Raw genomic sequence first — 21124 nt, forward strand, 5'->3', positions numbered from 1 at the left:
GCAGCCGCACACGAACCGATTTCCCTTTAGCCAACCCCACGAAGCAGAACCCGCGACAAGCGCTGCCACCCACCGATCTCATCGCTGAGACCCAGCTGCCCGAAGTTGTTTCGTCCCCAGGCGAAGACGGCGCCGGAGCAAGTGAGCGCCAGGCTGTGGGCCTTGCCGGCGGCCAGGCGCGCCAGCGGCACACCCTGTAGGGTGTGCACGAGCTGCGCAGTCCGCTGGCTGCCCCCGAAGCTGCCCACGCCGAGCTGCCCATAGCGGTTGCTGCCCCACGTGAAGAGGCGACCATCTGTACCCCACCCCCCACCACACAACCAAGCAGACGTCAAGTCTTAAACGATGCCGAGCGATATCACACATTGCCACCACGTCCGCTCCGACACACAGGTGCGCCTGCAAAGGGCAGGTTACTGTATTGTTTTCACTGTTTCAATGTCACAATGAACCACAATCATGTGGCGATGTTCCTTAGTCGAGTTAATTTAAAAGAGATTTAGTGCGATAAAAAAGATAAGACGTGATTAAATTCACTTGCACAGTATAAGCCTAGTCAGATGTCTAGATTTTACAGCACAATGTGTCAGTCTTAGGAGATGTGCATATTTAGCTGCGAGATTGCTCACCCCTTAATTAAAGGGGAAGTAAGGATGATGAAGCAAACAAGCATCTGACAAGAAATGTTATTGCTAAATTTATTACGAAATTTTATCAATTTATAGACTTATCTCTTCAAGTGTATCATACATTTAAAAGGGCCGTATTGCTAATGATATGTTAATGATGATACATAATGGCCTACCATTGTCAAGTGTGCTTATTATAGGCTTCTTGAAGTTTACAAGCTATAAAAGCAAAATGTCAAATGACTGCTCATTTCAGACCGAGTTCACTGATGGCAGGCAATGGTCAAAAAATCGATTTCGCATAAGGTGACCGGCGATAAAAAAATAGACCTGTAACCGTCGGAGTTAAAGAGTAAAAACAAATACCATTGGAGTACTGGCTACCAATAAAATGCAATTATGTAGATAACTCGCCACGGTGGGGAGATGTTAACTACCTTGCCTGGTATACAGGAGGTCGTGAGTTCGATCGTGACCTTGACACTGGCATATTTGGAATTTGCATGTTCTCCCTGTGGTCGTGTCGATTTTTCTCCGGGTCCTCCGGTTTTTCCCTCCACATTTTGAATCATGCATTTAAGAGTATTTGACTGCTATAAATTTCCATGTGATACGCCACTTCGTTGAGTTATCATTTGTGGCCAGGTCGCTTCTGAAAAAGAGCTATACAGCTCAGTGGGCCTTACCTGGTAAAATAAAAATAGTTTAGCCTTGTAAATTAAGAGGTAAAGATAAAGTGTTGTCAGGATAACATACGGCCTCATTATAACAATGCCTATCAAGTACCCTAACATATGGGAATCGGGCTCATTATGGCAAGTCTGTAAAAATGAAACATATTACTTTAAAGTCACCTTTGCTTTGATGTATTTTTTTCGCCCCGAATAACATAAGAGGCGCAGGCAATTTGTGCCGTTTCACTTGGCATCTGTCTACAATTAAACTGAACTCAATGTGAAGGGAGGTAACTCTCCTTGTCAGCCAGCCACCCTTGTCAGAGTATTTTGACACATTCGGGGCAACACAAGACAGTGTTCTACATACATTATAATAAGAACGGATGGCCCAAGTGTCAACAATGCAATACATGTGGCATTCCTTAAGTCGATAAATTGTTGCCTTTTTGAATGGCCACTAATGGCCACTGATGGTTAAATACGGCGGCTTTATATCAAACCACGCATGTGTTTTGGCCACATGTACTGCACAGCCACGTCAGCACAATACACATATTAGAATAAATCAGTCTACATATATGCTCATTTGTTTCCATTTGGAGTAATGAGCCGTATTACCAGGCAAGTCAGCTGCAGAATAACAAAACGTGCAGCCGCTAAAAAAGGGAACACCAAAAACGTTGCTTGTAGTAGGGCCCTAGAGTTTCACCTGACACAGGAAGTTAAACAAAAGAATGTTTAAAAACAAAATCTTCCCAGATATGGTCTATAATCTCTACATCGTTGCAAAGTGTTATAGCAAAATTTCACATCAAATTTGAGTTTTGTTGTTTTAACACAGTTGTCATTTTAATTCACATTTACAGAGTGCCACTTATATCAAATGTAACACCCCAGTGGTACAGCGTACATCACTGCTGTAATGCGCAAGTACAGGAGTCGTGTTCATTTACATTTCCCAAGCAGAGGAGGTTATTCATCCTAATAACGAAGCCCAAGCTGAGACCAAGGTTAAGCATGGCCACACACAATCAACAGAATTGTGAATTATTTTCCTAACAATTTCAAAAAGCAATTGTGGTTTTTTTTCCAGGCCAACAGGTTGAACCTACAAGTCGACATGTCGATTTGTAATCTGGTCAACGGGTTTAAATTCTCTCTTGATTACACTATGTAACACAATTTTTGTTACTGGGTAGTAAGTGTTATCTTGTAATTGCTTATGCCTCAAAAGTACAGAAAATGGCTATTATTCCCCACAAACTTTGCTTTTATAACCAGGACAGTGATATTTTGAAATGTATCTATCTTCAATGAGAACACGGGCAAATGTGTGTCTTTTAGTTCAGAGTCAGAAAAAAAACCATATGAATCAAAATTAACATGCATTTATACTAAAGTAATACAAAAATTACTACAAAATATTTATAAGCGAGTAGTTTTTCGAGATTTACAATTATACTGTAAATAAATTTCACGAATCAGCCCCCAAATGTAGTCTCCCATCATGTTCTCGTTATACTGTCCTTGGTAACGGCATTCAAAGTCCAGTATATCTTAGTAGAAGCGCTCGCCTTGCTTGTACGAGTACGCTCCCATGTTCTCCTTGAATGTATCAAGATGAGCATCAAGGATATGGATATCGAGGGACATCCTATAGCCCATTGTGCCGTAGTTCTTCACCAGTCTCAACCAGCTCCACATAGTTTTTGCCCTTGTAATTGCCCAGGAAGCCACGGACCACTGCGACAAAAGCCGTTCCAAGCCGCTTTCTCCTTACTCGTGAGCTTCTTGGGGAATTCATTGCACTCCAGGATCTTCTTTATCTGTGGTCCGACGAAGACACCGGCTTTGACCTTTGCCTCAGACAGCTTAGAGAAGAAGTCTTGAAGGTACTTGAAGGCTGCTGACTCCTAATCTACAGCTCTGACAAATTGTTTCACAAGGCCCAATTTGATGTGCAGTGGGGGCATCAGCACCTTCCGGGGGTCCACCAGTGGCTCCCACTTGAAGTTGTTCCTCCCCATAGAGAACTCGGTCCTGCTGTGGCCAGTCCCGCCTGTGGTAGTGCGCCTTGTTGTCTAAATCTTTTGTCGTCATTTTTGTATTAGTTTAGTATAAATACATGTAAATTTAAATTCTTGTTGTTTATTTCTGACTTTATGTTACCGAAAAGACACAAATTTGCGTGTTTTCTCATTGAAAATAGGTCAATTTCAAAATATCACTGTCCTGGTCACAAAAGCAAAGTTTGTGGGGAATAATAGCCATTTTCTGTACTTTTGAGGCATAAGCAATTAGAAATGAACACTTACTACCCAGTAACAAAAAAACGTGTTACACAGTGTTATTAACACGAGTCTGGTAGTCGAAGAATGAAAAATATATAAAAGTATACGATTCGGCCGTGCACATAAATAGGCTGAATTATCTCTGACTTTGGAAGCTCAGTTAATGTCGTGGCGGCTAATACAGAAATGTCTGCGTGGCAAAGGGACATCCTGTAGCTCACTCTCGAGTCCAAGGTCAGCTGTTCTTTAACTGGAATGAGCCCCCAATTTACCAACCACGTGTGTATAATGTAGTGCTGGAACATTCTTAAGAGAGTGCTAGTGTCTTGTGAATAGAACGTTCAGTCTATTAATTTGTGGGTTGGGGGGTAAAGTAAAGCACCTATGGTATTATCTGTACGAATGACTCACTGTGTTCCAGTGTATGCAAATGTATAATACTCAGTGGATGTTGCTTATATAAATACAGAGAATGCAGCCATTATGCTGGCAAACATTAATATGATAGCTTTGTGTGATGAGCAACTCATCTCCTTTATAATCATTTAACGAGCCCTATTATTGCAAATAGCATGTGTTGTGATGTCACATTTGCATGGATAATAATAAAAATGACAAAAGCCAAGACCTTGGAGTGAATATTTGGTACAACAGATCAATTACAGACATGTTAAGGCTACATAGGAACAGCATGTACATGAACAGAACAGCAATATGGCATTTAAAATGTGAAATCATGCTGTATGCTGTCTCATTAAAATGCATTTATTCCACAGCACCGATTTAAACAACTATTCTGTGCCCTCGTATCATGCAAGTGCATTCGTGAATAGACCTCAGATACATGTCCGAGTCTCTGTAAACGTATTTGTGTAAGCCAAGCGTTTGAAGCTCCAGGGCAGCAAAGGTGGCCCCCTAATGTTTTGTTTTTCTGAACACATTAACAAAGAAAACAGTTGGAACATCTGGGCATGTCAGAAACAGAGGTTCACATGAATTCAGGTTGTACATTTTGCTTGCAAGTAGCATCCCAGATTCACTTAAGAAACAGTCTACCTGAAAATAATGACTCTACTTACCCGAGCTGAAAGCTTACTATTTCACATAGGCCAGTAAACAATATTATTAAATCAATGTAAGACTTTAAAAAAACAGTATATATGTATGATAACAATTCTGATGAATAACAAAAAATTGCATGATTATTTATGAATCACGATTTATCCAAAAGAATGTGGGTTTTTTTTCTTTCTCCACAGCATTGCTAAAGCTCAGAGAGAGGAGTCACGCTCTGGAATCTACATTGACAAAGTGCATTCTAAAGTGGTCAGATTGGCGTTGCTAAAAATCGAATCTCTACCAGCTTAACATTCTCAGTAAAGCCAGCACACCTTCCTCTGCATGCTGTGTTGATAAAGGTCCCATGTAAAATATTATTCTTAATTTCATCCCTGAGATTTTTTTGTGTAAGTTTTTCCTACTGTTTATATGTGGTTTTGTAACCTGCAGATGAAAGAAATTCCACTGTATTTTGACCATGCCCAACTTGACATGCATTTTAGGAGTTTAGTGCTGGCATCACGGCGCTTTGAAAAAACTGTGTGGGGATTAAGCCCAGGGTTATTCCTGCTTATACTTCCCAGCATGTCACAGTTATGATCTAATTGGTAACTTAACCTAAGCGTAAGTAAACCTTGAAGTGTAAAGATTAGGTGCCTTTGCAAATGTACCTTTTGCGAGCGCCAGCGAGTGATGGTGTCCGCAGGCTACCTGCACAATTGGTACCTCTGCTAATGTCTTCACATGCCTGCAACACAGTAAATGAGAATAACGACTGAATCTAATCCACAATATAATGTTCTACAGTTTCAAGTACAGTAATTGAGGAACACAAAGGTGACTGGTGGCCAGCAGAGATTATACTGGCACACAGAGAGGCCTTAATTTAAACAAAGATTGCAAAATAAAGCTGAAGCACATCTTCAAGTGGAGCTATCCGATGTAAAGTGGACGTCTCAGAGCCCGTAGAGGTATTCTTCACATGTGCACCGTGTCATGGCGTAAGCTTGCTATGCTTGATGCATAAACAACCTACCTTGCCAGTGAAAAATGTATGATCATGAATTTAAAGGAAAGAGCAAAAAATAAAGTCATTGTTGATAATAATAGTTTATTTTTCATAAAGCGACTTTCATACCAAGGCATCTCACGGCACTTTACGTATGATAAAACGTAGTTTATTAAAAACATCTTGGTAATTGGAAGATGATGAGATCTTCTTAAGCAAACAGACTAGTCTGAACAATCCTATCCATTGACGAGCCAAATGGACAAATTGCTTTTCATCACTCAATGTCCTTACAAGCGAGTGTCCTCATGAAAGTACCAACATCAGTTCCCAGCTCTCACTTGTAAGCGCAAGGCAGGAGGCTCGTACCCACCTGGGCACACGCACTATCTCGTCCGTTCCTGGCAGACCGAGCTGGCCCTCGGATGCCTGGCCCCAGGCAAAGAGCTGTCCCTTGTCGTTGAGGGCGAGCGTGTGAGAGTCTCCGCACGCCACCGCCACAATGGTCTGAGTGTCCAAGGAACTCACCTGTTCTGTAGTCGCACACGCGCAGACACAGACGTACGTGTTAGAGCGCGCTACTGTCAGCTTCAGGGAAACACAGCCCGGCGTGCACTTGGTTAATAAATAAATAAACTGGTAAGCAGTCTTCGGTCCTCGAGCTCAGTCCTGGGCCTTGAGACCAGCTTGGACATGTTCTCAGCTCCCGTGCCTGACCTCCGCCTCGGGGGTGTGGCCTCGGTCCCAGGGCTTGGGTTAGAGGCACCAGCCTTGACCCTGGCATTAACACTAGAAAAGGCTCCCAACCATGGCCTTTTGACTCCCGAATTTTGATGAGTTTCCTGGAAAAGTCAATTCCTGAACAGTGCAGACTGTACACAGGACCACACAATTAAAGGAATGCAATTGTCGATTTAAAGCTTTCGTGACTGCAGGGATTCATATTCTTGGTTCTTTCGGTAACGTCACGTAGAAGGGAAATAATAAAAATAAAACATAATAAAATGAAATTCTCACGACGTTTTGGCCACAACGCAAGCAGCCGTCCTCAGGTGAAGAAACAGAGCTGTCGGAAAGACAGCGTCATTTTATTATGTTTTATTTTTATTATTTTATTATTTCCCTTCTACGTGACTTTACCGAAAGAACCAAGAATATAAAGGAATGCAGTTGTAAAATAATTGTTCTATATACGACAGTGGGTGGGGATGTTCTACAATCTTGATAACAAATTTGTTTTGTGCCAAGATGTAAAAAAACCCATAAATAAATACGAACAAGACAATAATTTTATCAATTACTGCTCTGCCAATTCCAAGTATCTAAAAAAAATTCATTAATGAAGCCACCTTACAAATACGAATAAGAAGATATGTACAGTACATTGTAAAAAAGATAAGAGCTGGAGAAAAGGAGATACATGCATGGACATGAGAAGTTTAGATAATAGAATGGGAACGCGTTGCTCGGTTAAAAAGGTACAAGGGCAAAACCCGCGGTAATTTTCTTTCTTCCCCACACTGGAATCCAACAATCAAAAACCAATTAAACTTGTAATAAAAACAGGAGCGAGTCTAACGATTATTGCGCATGGCAAATACGCTCAGGAGATAAACGCCAATGTCGACGTCTGATAGCCATGAGAGAGAGGATTTGTGTAGTTTTGCGATTCCTCTGTTGAAGGAGCTCAGACTACAGTACGTATTTATTTCGTACAACTTGTATTGAAAATAGGTATCTGTTGTAATGCTGCGATGTGGATCTGCTCTAGATGGAGTGTTATTGAAATTCACTCGACTCTTACGATACTAAATTACACTGCAGTTTCACTTCAGACAATAAATCTATTGGGATCGTATTGCTTATTTGTACAATAACGGACTACGCACTACTTATTTTGCCAAAAGTGGATGGAGCTAAAATTTACAGAAACGTACATTTCCTTCTTTTAGTGGTCATGTTTTTAGTTAATAAATTGTTGCATTATGACAATGTATTGATTAATCTTCCCAAATTATGAAAACAAAATCAAATTTAAGGAAATTATTGTGCTACGCATCTTATGAAACATGACCTCAGGAGCCTAACACAAACGTGCTTTTTAATGTTACAGAGTACCTTTTCTAAAATCATTACCTCAATTAATCACTTTTTGGCATTCAACGACGTGGGTATAGAAACACACAATAGATTACTAGCTAGAAATAAACAGGCAACCCAAGCAAAAACAAAAAGCATCCCGAGTTTGCGTTTTGGGTTTGTTTTTTTCACCCGTGAATTAATTCATGCATGCGTAACACTTATGACAAATGTGTTTTGGCTGTTACGGAGACAAGCCATTGTCCGAGTGATTATGAAGCACTGAAAGTTTATTGCATTAGGTAACTTGTGAGTGCTTGCATGCACAAACCTGCAGACACACAGACCTACTACGGCTGCACCTACACGTGGAGTCAGCCGTACGTGGAGGGCAATTTTTCTCACCATTATACAAGATACCCACACGTTAAGTTGTGTGCAGCGCAAAGTAGTGCGCAACTTCCTTTGTTTCACCCAGTTCCTTACCCATGTAACTAAATAAAAGAAGTCAAAAAATCACCTGACACTAACCAAATGCTCGCAAACTCACTCACCAGATGACACCCACCAGACACTCAACCACTCAAGAGACACACACTACACACAAACACTCATCGTGAACCGCACACTTGATGACGGCGGACAAAAATTCGGAAGCCTCAATTTAAACGTTTACATTTTCCACTTACATGCACCACTTCATTACATGAACCACTTCACGTTTGAGTTGTTCGCGCCACTTGCCCCGGTGGCCAAAACCGAGTGGGTCGATTGGTCCAGCATTCGGTGAAAATTTCGAATTCAACCAATCGTGGTGGGGGGAGGCGAGCGGAGGCCAGGAAGATAACCTTTAGCAATGACGGATCGTCACTGGAAATCTGATTTGTCAGTGACAACAGACAGACATGGGATGTGCAGCAGCAGTGTAATATTTGGACGATGAGCAAGAGAATTAAAATTTTTTAGACAAAAGGGGTTTCACTATCGCTCCCGCTGACAGAACAGACTTGCCGAAGTGATACTGTGCATACCCTTTGTTGTAATGCTGTGGACTGAGCAAACCTAATGCTAAGTTATGGTAACTTATACTGGATACTGCATACTTTTAAACACTGTTTATAGTTTAACATGTAGACTTTCGCAACCAATATCATCCATAAGAGGTTTTTTGGTTTTGATCGCGTAAATATATAAATGTGTCGTTAAACCCGCCACTACCCGACACAGCCAACTCGTAAGGGTTGTCACGTAAACAGAACATGCCAATTCGTCACTAGTACAGCACGCCGGTGTGTTGGAGAGCCACGCATAAAACCTAAAAATAGGTCAATATACAGTGAGTATGACATAGTTTGTAAATAAACAACATGCATTTCACAGCCTTTGGAGACACTGGTTTGCTGATTTGTATTCGGCACGAGCTGATGATGAAAAGCAACCACCATTAATATTCAGAGAACTCAGATTCTCTATTTTCCAATTTCCTGGAATTCAACCAAGATTAGAATGCATTTTTTTCAATAAACATGGAATTAAAAAGACTACATGCCCTAAATATGTATTTTGCAGCAGTGTCATTATAGTTGCGCCTTATTAAGTTCACATAAGCATATTCAGGCACAACTACTGCGAGATACAAATACGACGAGCCACATTTTAATCGTTGCAACATGATGCAGAGAGTGCTGGCGTGCATTTTCATGCTCAAAGAGTGTGCACAACGGCCATGTCAATATCGGTTAACCCAATGATTTGTGGATCGGTACAACACACATTCATGTATTGGCTGTACCTCACGTGCTCACACGCAGGGAAGACTTAGTCTGCTTACATTGCACATTGAACAGAGTGTGTCATTTGCACTGCTCACACGCTATTTAAAGTTCACTTACGGAGCCAGTGCTTCACACGCTGTAGATATATTCCACGTAAATTTGGTTACCAAAATTATGCGAATTGTACTGTTGTCAGATTTGTTGTGTCGTAAATATATATATTCAAAGCAGACAGGAAAAATTATGGATCCAGACATATTTCGGAAACATGTCTAGAAATACTCAGCAGTTTAAACCAAACCAATGGGTTTCTAATGATAAATATGGGACTGTGTTGTTTAAATCCACATTTATTCAAGGACCACTGATGATTATGAACAATGAAGATAGAAGGATGAACGCCACATGACGGATTAAATATTGCCGGATGAATAAATGACTCGCGAGGAGTGGATGGAAAATGTAAATAGATTATACTAATGCCAAATAAAACAATAACAATGATATACCCCCCTTCATGAGAGGTTTGACTTAGAAAAATAAACTGTGAGAAAATGTGTTCACGGTTCCATAGACCAGTTTGGAACACCAGGGTGCTTACAATGCTTTATAATAAAAAAACATATCATTACCAACGAAACGGCATCCATTTCCCGGAGGGAGGTTAGCATTGGGGAGCATTGTTATAGTTCAGCGGTTTTAAGTAATTCCCCAACTTGCACTTATGACATTAAAACACATTATCATATTGAATCTAACAAACTCTCTCATATCATAGAAAAAATTTGCCGATTCTTGAGTAGCAATGTAGATCTATAATAATACAAATTTATAGTCCACGGATGGATGATTATGAGAAACCGTATTACCATATTTCACCCAGCTGGTCAGTTGGTAAAGTGGGGGGGGGGGGTAAGGTCAGGATCGCATATCAGTCGCCACTGATGTTAGCCGTGACCGCGTATCAAACCGAGGTCGCCGGGTTTAGAGCAGAGGATGCCAACCACTGCATCACCACTGCCTCTACTGCCCAAAACATTTTAAGTTTTGTTGTTGTTTTGCTCACGCAATTATGGTCACGTAAAAAAATGTGCTATTGGCATCAAAGACAAAGACTCGTGAAAGCGGAACTTGTAAAACCCTGACACCAATGGCACATACGCCAACCAACTGGTGGCTTCAACAAAGAGCTCTCAAAAGCCCCTTGGGGCTCACCGAGCTTCTTGCGAGTCTTGTCGTGCCCCAGCTGGCCCAGGTCGTTGCAGCCGCAGCTGTAGACGGTGGCGTCCTCCATGAGGAAGAGCGTGTGCCTCCGGCCGCAGGCGACCGCCCGGAGACCTGCGGCACGGCCGCCGCTGCTGCCCGCGAAGAAGGTGCAGCGGCGCGGCTCTTTGACGATCTCCTCGTCGATGCCGCCGAGGCCCAGCTGCCCGAACGACGTGTTCCCCCAACACAGCATCGCGCTCCGCGGTCTCTCGCCTGCGCCTGTTGGGGAACGCGCAACAGCGCCAGTGGGTTAAAGAAAACAAACCTCATGGCTGTCGCCATTGCCCGAGTCAAGTGGGCGAATGCACACCATGGCAACGCGTATCGGCATCTACCCACTGGCACCAACCCCTAGGGTTCCCCTGTGCAAGCCAGGTGTTAACTATTATCTTTCAACTTGGTTGCAGGTTAAGTATATATTTTAGTGTTTTGTAAAATAGTCACTGTGATGGGCAGGAAAATCTCCCTGCACTTACATAACACTGCTTTTATCAAGATAAATCGATTTTAAAGCTGTTTTGATAGAGCTGAAGCATTCACTGTCGTATGCATAGCATAGTCACATTCTTCCGAAGCATATACAGGAGAAATCTTGACTCAAAGCTTTCGTGACTGCAGGAAAACATATTCTATGGGTCTTTCGGTAAAGCCACGTAGATAAAAAAATAATAAAAACATCACGACGTTTCGATCGCAACACAAGCATTCGTCTTTTCATGTGCAGTTAAGTCCATGTTCCTCTGTGTCTATTGCTTGTGTTGCGGTCGAAACGTCGTGATATTTTTATTATTTTTCTATCTATGTGGCTTTACCAAAAGCCCCTTAAAACATGTACAGGGGATTTAATGTTGAGATACACCTATGAGGTTTGTGGACAGTTTAAGCACCATGTTTAATAAGCACGAAACAGTTTTACAATAAAATAAAAACGCTGGCAAACAAAAAACGATGCTTGAATGGAATAGTGCAACACTAATATAAAATAAATTCCAAGTATAATTTTTTTAATAACAACCAATTCCTGGAAATGAGGGTATATGACCTCACTTAAACAAACCGCGTGTAAAAGGAAATCTTTACACGGTTGGCATCCATGCAAAAACATAAGTTTAACCCATTGTTATCACCAAACCTTGCATGCGTTAAAATGGCCGCGTGTGTAAACTAGCCAGATTGTTTGTCTTCATCATTTAAAAAAACGTTTACATTATATGGTTACTTAAATGCTTCAGCAACTAAAAGCGCCTGACATTGCATCTCATCTCAAACATGCGAATGGCACTCCCAGTGACAGCTGTCCCGTGTGGCGCGAGGTGACTTAGCACTGGCCTGCAAGTGGGCATTAGTCTGCCAGTAGGGGGCAATGATTGCAACGTGTAATACCAAAAATTTCACAAACTCAAATATTCCTCTTGCTGTAGTGTTAGAAATACTATAGAATGGAGACTTTCTAGGTATCTTGGGAGTGTTATGATCTAATTAAATTGAGTAATGATCTATGTGACAAATGTGATTTCACAGTATAATAATTACATTACGATGACCTCCCCCCTGTAAAATCATGTGGATGTGCTTATTATAAATGCAGCTGTAAGCGGAATGATTAAGCTGTAACCTCGTGCGGCTTCCCTTTGCATACAATCGGTTTTTAGTTGAAAAAATAGCAGGTCACAACCCACAAAGCTCTATTAATATTTGTGAAACATACTTATAAAACTATTGAGTTTCAGTACTTATGGATTCCTTACACCCAATAATGCTATAAAGTAATTGAACAAAGTATCGTTTATGTACTCAATACATAAACACACGTTAGGAATTACATTAAATGCTTAGGCGTTGTATTTGAGTTATCCCCACTGCCAAGGTCATGTTTAGTCTTTCTGTTGGCATTAACAGTGTAGCGTTACAGTAGGTCTTATTGTTTTGGTAAGAATTACTACGGTTGTCAGTGCCATGTTTGATGTTAAAGCTTAAATAAATACCAGCACGCATGAACCACACACAACTCCACTCTGCAAACACTGGGGATGGTACTATGTAGGATCGTGAATGAATGAAAATGAAACCCTTGTACATTTTGATCCCGTTTGCTGACAGCGCATTCGGTGAGCAAAAAATGTGCCCGAGCAGTGCCTGGCCCCAGGCTAGGAAGCCTAACTCCCATCCCACTCCATCACACAGGGACACCAATCGATCCAGCTGGCCAGAGAGGAGAAAGCCCCAGCATTTCAGGACACCAAGTTATTACAGAGTCGATACGAAAATTATTTCGGCTGCACTGGCAGATCAAGCCTATACACGAACTCATGAATGAAGGCAATTGTAAGTTAAACTGTCAAAATATATCTCAGTAAACCGAATACAGTACTTGTGTTTCTGGCAATGGCACTTCTTTGGGTAATCCAGCCCATTAGTCATTATCCAAAAATGTCAGTAGACATAAGTCAAATTCTACAAGTATATAGCTTTTGAACTTTCCAGGTGTGCAAACGATTAATGTGCTTCTCTTCTCATCCTTCGAAAAATAATTGCAAATCGTTTTTTTTTAAAAACACGTAGGCTTAGTTTTTCTAAGCCTACGTGTTTATTCTCACAAAGAAGCTTCACATTAGCAAGGTGCATTAACGATGGCATAAAAACTCCCCGCTTTCCATTACAAGGACATGGTCCGAATACCTCGCAATACAATTTTGAGCAAATAGCAAAGGAAAGTGATTGTTTTTCTCCAGTCAACGTCAAGGAGGCAGGAGTTAACGGAAGTCACGCTGCACCTTTTGCATGCATTACCCTGATATTGATATGCACAGCTGCACAGCTGCACTCAATGTGAATGGGTATCAGAACCATGGCAGCATTATTATGCGATGAAAATAAAACCTTTAAAAACACAATACATTTATATCATTAGACTTCCTTTGCCAGTACCAAAATATTATAATAGGGTTTTTCCCATTTTTTCTGACATTATGCATTTAGGTGCACGGACCTGGCCTAGCAGTCGCGTGTTTGTTGCTCCGTGCAGAGGTTACCGGTTCAAATCAAGTGACAGGCCTGAGTATTAATGCGGATTTAATAGCCACGATATTAAAACGCACCGTCTGCTTACAGTGGACGTTAAAGATTCCCCGACGTAATCCGCAAAAGTAGGCCATTGTGTGTCACGTCAGAGTCCAACATTTTCCAGATTCAAATATGACCCACAAATTACTCAATTGGAATCATACAAACAGATCATCACCCCCTACCCCCTACTGGCAGACTAATGCCGTTTTGCAGGCCAGGAAACCGAGTCAGCTTGTGCCCATAGGGACAGCTGCCTCTGGAGGTGCCCTTTCAAATGTGTTTAGATGAGGTCTTGTAAGCAAGTCCCCGCTCAATGCGGGGGTTGCGTGCCTGAAAATTGCCACATTAAGCAAATTCGTGTTAAGCAGGAGTAATTCTGCCATAAGAAATAATGGTAAGGGTGGGAGTGTTGTTCCAGCCTGTAATTTTATTGTTTTTTATGTGACATTACACTGCTATACATGTTTCTTTAAAAATTATGCTGTTTTAATATATTATTTCTGTAAATATGCTATTTAAATATAAAGTGCGTGGACAGATTTTTTTTTTACGATAAAGTTCAAGATTGGTGAGATGATGTGACGCGCACAAAGATGCCCCAGAACATAGGGCGCTATATCAAGATAAATCGTTATTACCATCATTATCATAATTGTACATGAAGGCATCATCACAGCCGATGTTAATAATCCCACCACAAATGTCTATAACATTGCGGTTATTTGGGTTTAATGAGACACTTCCCTCCCGATGTTTGTGGATGTCATTGGATGAATGAAAGTTTATAAACATCAATTATTCACTTTGTATAACAATCACATTTTATTATGCACATTACAGCTGGGTAATTCTCACCATTCCTAAACTGGATTTATATCTAAGAATGGAATAATAATAATTCAAGCCAGTATCAACCAGCTAAGTACAGCCGTAGCTTAACTATTTGAACAGAATTACAAAAGAATCCGATTCCAATGGACACATCCACCAAAGAAGAATCCTTGTCAAAACCCCAATTAAATTAAACAGATTTAATATTTGAACATGGCCAACACCAAAATAAAATATTACAGGAATTGTCTAGTACTGAATTGTATATACACGTGCCGAATTGCTAGAATCTGGGTCGATACCAGCTATCCTGTATTGACCAGAATTGCTATTGAAATGTATGACATAGGCATCAGCCTATCTGCTTCAATGGTGATTCCACCAAGCTGGTGGTCAAGCTCCAGGAGTCCCTCTTAAAGTAAACGATTTAAATTTATTTTGTTATTTTACCAGGTAACGCCCACTGAGCTATATAGCTCTTTTTCAGAAGTGACCTGAACACACATGATAGCTCAAAGAAGTGGCTTATCATTTGCAACTGTATAGCAGCCAAATACTATTCACACATTTCTCAAAGTGCAGAGAAAAACCGATGAACCTGAAGAAAAATACACGTGACCACAGGGAGAACATGCAAACTCCAAATATAACAGGTGTCAGGGTTGGGATCGAAACCACGGCCTCCTATATAGCAGGCGAGGTAGTTAATATTTCGCCCTTCCTTGCCTGAAGAGCATGTCAGGTTCCACACAGCCCAGTTGGCCAGGATTCCACCTGTACCCACTAGCCTATTAAGAATCGTATTCCATTCTAAGAATTTACTTACAATTCCAGGCTGGAAAATATGTTAATATACAAGGTTATGGTCACTGGCATATTGATGGTGCAACTGCATGCATCGTAATACAATGTAATGGTGTCAGCTGCAGACTGATGAGATTGGAAACGTATCCAAGAACAAAATTCCGCTTCAGAACATAATCGGTGCTTGTACAGCGTCCACAGCTCATGCCAAGTTGTAACTCCAAAAGCATAGCTTGTAAAGACAGAGACAATAAGACCAATGGGGGGCTGGGACATGACGTGCAATAGCCACCACTGGTGGTGACAGCATCTTGACATGTCCCATGTAATGCAGGAGACTAAGTGCTGTCAATACATTGCACTGCCCACATGTCTTAAGTGCAGCTGTTCGATCTGCCATCAGAAAGACTGGAGTAGTTAAGGAAGCGTGATGACATTTTCACAATGTTTCTTCGTCATCACCATCATTGGTCATGATCTATCCACTGCTGCCTGAAAGGCATGATGTGGACATCCTGGGATGCCACATTCCACATCTCACTCCTGCACATGAACCGATCTCATCATTCAACCTCTTGGGCATGTTCGGTCTCCTTTGAGGACACTCATCTTGCTCCCCTATACTTGCATTTAAGTGCAGACATTGTGAACGATTACATTTTAATCGCCAAATGTGTGCCTCAATGCAGCCCTCAGCAGAACTGCTGACAACTTCCCATTAGCCTAACACCGAATGTATAAATAACACTATGTAACACAATTTTTGTTCCTGGGTACCAAGTGTTATGTTTCAATTGCTTATGCCTAAAACGTATAGAAAAAAGCTATTATTCCCCACAAACTTTGCTTTTGTGACCATGACTTAATGTGAACGAAAGACACAAATGCACACATTTTCTCATTGAAAATAGGTAAATTTCAAAATATCACTGTCCTGTCACAAAAGCAAAGTTTGTGGGGAATAATAGCCATTTTCTGTACTTTTGAGGCATAAGCAATTAGGAAATAACACTTACTACCCAAGAACAAATTCTTTTTTTGTTACACAGGTTATTTCAGAAGAAGAATCAAGGAAGACCAAGTGTTTTGCATCAAGCTTTCAACCCAGCCATGTGTCTGATGTTGGCTAGTCAGGGTGATTGTACCGTCATAAGCGATTTAACATAGTGTCACGATTATTAACTTTGTAAAACTATTCCCCAAATCTTAATTTTATTCTGTCTCCAGTTCGACACGGTTTAATTCTGTAGACATCATGTGTGTGCCTTGTATGCAATGGTCAAATCAAGTCACTCTGTTCGTATTGTGTTTATTAATATCCTGTACTCCTACGTCTACCTGCTGTGCCACCATCACCACGTTTGATGAAATTCGTTGCGAGTGACCGAGGGTCGTGTTTCAGGCTGCATTACCATTGGCAGATAGACATGTGACCTCACCTCACCCTCCTGGTCAGTGTGGGTTGGTGAATACATCTACCTGACATGGGGGCTCTTACCTGGTTATAAATAAAATACTCGACTGAGAAGTGAAGAACTTGTTGCGTTGCCTCGTTTCATATAGCTCTTGCCTTGCAACGTGGTAATTAGGGTGAAGTGGATGCATATAAATCCTGCAGGCATCGAGTTCACAGCTCGACCAGAATGTGAGATACAGTCCAGTGCTTTTAGTTGTCAAGAAAATGCTACCATACATGTTTCACGTGACCAGTTGCATGAAAGACAAGAGCCTCCACATTTGGGAAAAGCACATACAACTTATTTTCTCCAATTTGAATGTCTAGCAGTGAACAACTCCGAAGAAAGCACCTATCTGTATTCGTCATACCAAGTTTTGCTTCAGATCAGAAGTGAGATATATTACAGGACAAAGAAATCCATGAAGTTCAGAAAGTTATGAAAGAAATGTAGATAAGTGTGAAAGGAATATGTATGAAAATAAGTATTGAACACTGGACCACTGCAATGAGATGGTATATACGGTTTTCTATGTTTGCAGCAGCTTATTTATCACATGGCTATGTAAGCACAATAAAAAATTACTCATCCAACGCAAGATGCAGGTGTATTTAGATACTTCATAAATACAAATGTGTAAAGAAGAGTATGAATAACAATGACAATTTCTACTCAAGAAAGCCTCCCTTAGCCTCAAGATTCTAATTCAGGAGGATCCTGCATTGAAAAGAATGAAAATTTAAATTGTATGAAATGGTTTTCCCGTGTAAGGTGAATTGAATAATCAGAAATAAATCGCACATGAGGCAGATAACAGACAATTCCGTACAGATGGTATCACAACCCACTTACAGCCGTGCCATCTCCTAGAAGCCTTATAGCCCAGCGGGTTGTGGTTTCACTGAAATGGGTATGCTGTACCACACACAGGTTTTCATGAAAATAGATTATAGCATAATTTGGATAGAAAAAAGACAATGAAGCTTAAAATCTAACAGTAACAATTAATTTATAAGGTGGAGAAAAAATATATGCTTTCACTCATACCAACACATATATTAGAATGGTTCAAACTATGACCAGCACCTATTCACATTCTCATGGCAGCTTTCAATACATAGGGAATAGAGCTCTTTTTGTCCTCGGCAATATTACAGTGAGTCGCTTAAAGCATTAAAAACCAACAGACAGCGTGTTCCATCCTGCAAAGGAAATGTCACCAAGTGACATGAGCCATCAGGTGGAATGACAGCAGAGGGAAAAAGATTCCGCGGTGTTATCAGCTGACATTGCACAGTTGTATAGAAACCTTATAGCAATAATAAAAGAGACAAAGATCCCTGTATAACCTTAACAGACTTTTGGGACAATTGATGTTAGCGGCGCAGTCAACCTAAGCGAGGCCCAGGACTGGTACAAATAATCGTCAGTAGTGTTGACCGTGAGCAGAAATTGAACTCGGGTGGCCAGTTTCAAAGCAGTGCGCTAACCACTATGCCGCCACTCCCCAAAATAATGGTGATATCTACACACACAAATATAATGCACACCAACGTTCTTAAAATGAAAGGCTTTGAGGTACACCTCTGTATTGGAGTTAAAATACTTATACAAAGCTTTTATAATGTAAGCAGCACCGGATAAAAGTGCAGCTTTCGCAGTAAAGTATGTGATGACTGGCCAAGGCAGTGATGTCAGCTCATCTTTCCAGAACTTTCCTTACCAATACGATTCCATTGAAAGGGTACTTTCAATAAATGGTGGAAGGTACAGGATGCTTCTGATTCAATTAAGGTGGCTAAAGATCAAAGTCATGGAAATAAATCCTAACAGATAGATATTGTATGTATGTTAAACTTCTTTTGCACTGTACGTAGCCAACAAAAATGAAGACATCAGACTTTAATGAAATACACGCACAGTATGATTATGCTGGGCAATAACATGTGTTATGATACATACATAAAAATGTTGGAAATATACTGCGTACATAACAAAGCTGTTTAACTTGATTATTCTACAACCATAATGTTGTGGCTAATTAAAGTGTGAGAGCAAATCTATACCCAAGTTTATTTCCAGAATAAAAAAATGTATGCTAATTTGAGAGTACATTTAATCACTACCATAGTATATACTATAAACAGACAGCTAATATCTATAAAATAAACGTGAAGCAATGTATGAGAACTGTACATTAAAAACAGTATAAATTAACCACGAGGCACACGTAAGCATTCAACACCAAGCTTTCAGGCTCTAGTCACTCTCATTTATCATCATCAGCCATAATCTATCCACTGCTGGAAAAAGGCCTCCACAAGCCACCACCACCTCTCATGCAATAATCCATCAAGATCCTGGTCCATCTCCTCGGTGGACGGCCTCACGGGTATGTTCCCTTCACAACCACTGCCATTAGCCTCAACCAGGAGTCATAAAATCTTATCGTGGATTATCCTGCTCCAGTCCATTTTTAATAACAGTAAATGTCAATGTCTCTAACCAATATATGTTGTCTTATCCATGTTCTTACTTTCGTCTCAAGTGTGATTCCAAGCCAGCAACCCTATATACACGTTCAACCTTTGCTGCATTTTCTTTGTTGGTGTACAAACTTTGTTTTTTGCTTTTCATTATTAACTTCAGTATTCCAAAAGCAGGCAAACCTTCTTTCTCCTGCCTCTTCATTTCATCCCCTTGGCCCCGATCCAACAAACACTCGTTTAGAAAACAAAGAATACATTTTTCTTGCATTCATCATGAGACACACTTTGTAGGCTTATATTTTTTTTCAACAATTCCTTGTAGCCGTTTAATAACAGTTTACGCCGTCATTTTTTAAACCCAATGAAATAAACATCTTCCAATGTCACTGTGAATAACTTGGTAAAACGACGTCTCATTGTTCAACTCGGCTTTGAATGTTGCTATTTATTTAGCATAATTTCAATGTAGCCGTTCTATTTTTGTAAACCGTTTTTTCTCTTCACGATGATGAAATTCCACAGCAAAGTACCATTTTTTTAAAATAGAAGCTTCATTTTCACAGAGTAGTTATTATGGTCCATCATCAAATATATCCAGTAATGGGCTTTGCAGTCCTGATTCATTAAATTTTCTGTATTAAAGCAGGAGAGAACCTGTTGGATGCCATAACCTCTTTAATAGGGAAGAACTGGGAAACATTTACTTCATAGGCATAATTATTTAGGAGTCAAATCCAATTTTGCCAACTGAACCATGACTCTGGAGCACAATGACAGTCAAATGAATGGTCTTTAACATCCAATTTACAGGAGTGATCTTTTGTAAATCCACCACGTAAATTACCAATCAACTTTCGAAAAAAACAGAGCGCTGCAGCTGCCCCGATGCCACATACATCTCCTGAGTCACACCACCCCATCTCCCCATTGCTACAAATCAAGAAATGGTTGAAGTGTAATTTGTCCATTTTACCAAGTAAATAGAGGAACAGATGGATGCGTTTGACTGATGTACCATGAGGATAGAGGATGTCGCCGTATAAAGACACCCACAAAGAAGTATTAAATGTGTTTATTTGGCGAATATATAATTTTTTAAATAAAAAAAAACTGATTATTACTTTGCTATTAGAATTAGACCAAAACAAACCTCGAAATCTAAATGCCAAATTTGATTCCAAGTAAAAAAATAATCAAAAGTTAGAATGCATGAACTCAATTTCAAAACAGGGCAGTTTTAAAACAAACAGGCAAGAAACACCAACATTGCCTCTGGCGCAAGTTAACTGGCTTGGAGTTGTTGGGTAAAGTGTGGACCGGTGCTCCACACTTTCCCAAACAAGATACAGTAATTATACTGTAGTAACAATACAAAAAGCATACTCTTAGTTCTTTCGGTAAAGTCATGTAGGCAGGGAAAATACAAATAAAATAAAACAAAACACGACGTTTCGGGCGCAACACAAGCGTGACTTTACCGAAAGAACCAAGAGTATGGATCCTTGCAGTCACGAAAACTTCAAGTCTAGAATAATACAAAAAGCAGTGTTTTATTCTCCATTGTAACTGTGTAGGGAACACACACACTATAACCTGGGGTGTTGGACTTTCCCATTGCTACGGACCAGTCTCTCCATAATAAAAAGACACTTCTAACCCCACATACACACACTGCAGTACAATGATAACAAC

The 21124-nt window shown here is 40.5% G+C and overlaps 1 protein-coding gene across 2 annotated transcripts in view; it reads right to left on the minus strand.

Annotated features, from left to right (window-relative positions):
• Positions 1-21124, minus strand: part of HERC4 (HECT and RLD domain containing E3 ubiquitin protein ligase 4) — a 55933-nt gene that overhangs the window by 33641 nt on the left and 1168 nt on the right. For both annotated transcript variants that reach the window (XM_078859726.1, XM_078859725.1), the window contains exons 2-5: positions 10735-11004; positions 6039-6198; positions 5328-5404; positions 74-295 (exon numbers count right to left, since the gene is read on the minus strand). In XM_078859726.1, coding sequence (XP_078715852.1) covers positions 74-295; positions 5328-5404; positions 6039-6198; positions 10735-10978 — 703 coding nt within the window. In that variant the 5' untranslated portion in view covers positions 10979-11004. The remainder of the gene's footprint in view (positions 1-73; positions 296-5327; positions 5405-6038; positions 6199-10734; positions 11005-21124) is intronic.

This window comes from Lampetra fluviatilis, chromosome 9 (assembly GCF_964198595.1).
Source record: "Lampetra fluviatilis chromosome 9, kcLamFluv1.1, whole genome shotgun sequence".
In the NCBI taxonomy this organism is placed as follows: domain Eukaryota; kingdom Metazoa; phylum Chordata; class Hyperoartia; order Petromyzontiformes; family Petromyzontidae; genus Lampetra; species Lampetra fluviatilis.